Source organism: Plasmodium malariae (assembly GCF_900090045.1).
Source record: "Plasmodium malariae genome assembly, chromosome: 11".
Taxonomy (NCBI): domain Eukaryota; phylum Apicomplexa; class Aconoidasida; order Haemosporida; family Plasmodiidae; genus Plasmodium; species Plasmodium malariae.
This window is the reverse complement of record NC_041785.1, coordinates 2,630,540-2,633,133: the sequence shown is the minus strand read 5'-3', so window position 1 is coordinate 2,633,133 and position 2,594 is coordinate 2,630,540. Positions and strand designations below refer to the sequence as shown.

Sequence of the window (2,594 nt, the reverse complement as noted above, 5' to 3'; positions counted from 1 at the left end):
ATGAATAAATATTTCTCCTTTACCAAAGTTCTTTCATTTTCTTTATTAATATGGATATATCAGTATTCCTATGTGGTATGATAATAATTATTTAAAGTAATTTTTATTAATTTATATTAATCTTACGTTTTCTTTTTTAAATTAATATTTTATTTATACAAACGTACTAATATTTTTTTAAATATTAAATATATACTCAAACTTTTAGAAAAATATATCTGGAAAATCATGGATTAGGAAAACAAATCTAAATAAAACAATAAATTCAAGGGAAAGAAGATTACTATATGGGGAAACAGATATAGATTTCCAAAAGAGATACACATACTTAAAAGAGAAAGCAATGAAAATAGTAGAGGAAGATGAATATATTTTTGGAAATAGATTAAATGCATTAATGCAAAAAATAAGTCTGCCAGAAAATTTTAAAATATCTTATTTTGATGAAAAAATTCCCAAATCATCTAATTCATTTATAAATAAAAATAATCTTGAAAGTTCCTATGATTCATTAATAAATGATAGCGATACTGATACTGAATATAAAAGTATAGAAAAACTGTTCCAATTGAAAGAATATAAGACAACAGAAAAAAATACATCACCTTTAAAAAAAAAAATTGTAAGGAAGGTAGATTCAATGAATACAACAAAAGTATTAAAACCATTGGAAATTGAATATGAAAGATCAAGTAAATCTATTGGTGCATTTAAAAAAAAATTACAAAATTTGATTAAAATTTATAAACCACTTATATTATCCATTACTGCATTATTATTTTTTGCATTATTATCATGGTATTTTCAGGTAAGTACATCTGCTTTGTCGCCATTTATATTCATAACAATTCCAATATTTATTTTATCATTAGTTCATGTTGCCTATAAATTAATGTAAATTATGTAGAAATGTAATTACAACAAATAAAATATATATAAGTAAACTTATGAAATCCTGTTAGAATAATACGAAAGAATGTTCCTTGGAAATATTTAAATTGATTATGTTATACTATTATACATAAAATTACATATATCTAATAATATATATATATATGTAAACTCTTTTTTTACCCGTGATACGTGAAATATATTTGTTTCAATTTTTATCTAAAAAATTTGATAACACTGTTTTTATTTCCCCTAATGTAAATAGACATTTTATGTTTTTAGATTTTTGCTTATAAAATTAATACTTTATATCTTCTATATGAAAGTATACATTCTTAAATTATTTATTCTTTTTATTTATATATGTAGCAAAATTAATAATTATTTGTATTGTAATTATTATACCATAGTTATATTTTGACTATTAGCTTTACTGAGTTAATAATTTTTAACATTGTTTTTAATTTGTTTATTTATATTTAAATATATACTTAAAAACATAAGGATATAATATTATAATATTTTATAGTTATCCTTTTTGTGTAAATATGTGTATTGAAGATTTATAAATTTTCGTTACATACTAATTATAACATTTTATAATTGAAAAAAAACGGTTACCAATGCTTCCTATTTTTAAATAAATATAAAACTAATTTTTTTATATTTTTTACACAAGAGAATAATTGTTTATATAGAAACTTTAATTTTTCAAAATGATACAATTTATTCACTATTAAATGAATATGTAACAGAGAACGGCTTGTATCACAATATAAACAAAACTATGTTTAACATTTATTTATTAACAATTTTTACTTTAACTCAATTGTTAGTGTTTATTCCTTTTTAATTATTATTTTATGCCCTTTATGTAAACATTTTGTATTTTACATATGTCGTTAAATCTTAATGACTGTGTTCCGTCTTTTCTATTTGTTCCACATAATATAAAATATTAATGTTGAATAAAACAAAATGGATGCTATATATATTTTATATATTATTTTACTTTTTATTCTAAATAATAATTATCCACTTTAATAAGGCAATTGTTTTCAAAAGGATATTTATTAATTGATCATCAAACCAAAATACCAAACATGTACCATGATTTTCATCGCACGAAATAGCATGTTCATGTTTATATAATACATAAAAATTTTACCGAATTTTTCTACAAAAGATATAGATATTATCAGTACCACTGTTTGTATATTAAGATACATTCCACAGAAGAAACATATTTTATCTTCTCTTCCATATATTCATTAAATATTAAATAATAATCTTACAATGAGAAATGCTCCAAGATTATTTTCTAAAAGTAAAAAAAAAAGTTCAATATAACAAAGAAAAATGTACAACCTAGGAAGTCATTAATTTAAAAAATAATAATAATAATTAAGGATGATTTCTCAAAAAATTTTTTTTAATAAAGTATAATATATTTTGGTATTTCTGAATACAGTTTGATAATTGGAAATTATTAAATTATAATTTTAAAAAATAGCATACATGTAATAAAATATAACCGAATAATAATTATAATATTATATTGACCCTACAAGAAAATTACTCATTTGATCACAATGAATATTATATAATTTTTTTGTTAAATGTTAAAACTATATTTTATTAATTTATTGCATATTATATTAAAAGAGTGATTATAATACTTTACATATATATCCTCTTATAAT

The 2,594-nt window shown here is 19.5% G+C and overlaps 1 protein-coding gene across 1 annotated transcript; it reads left to right on the top strand.

Moving 5' to 3' along the window:
* Positions 1-898, top strand: PmUG01_11062000 (Plasmodium exported protein, unknown function; the record flags this gene model as incomplete). The annotated part of the gene is made up of 2 exons (XM_029006296.1): positions 1-75; positions 209-898. The coding sequence occupies 2 exons, from the start codon at positions 1-3 to the stop codon at positions 896-898; spliced, it is 765 nt and encodes a 254-aa protein (XP_028862800.1).
* Positions 899-2,594: the final 1,696 nt, after the last annotated feature.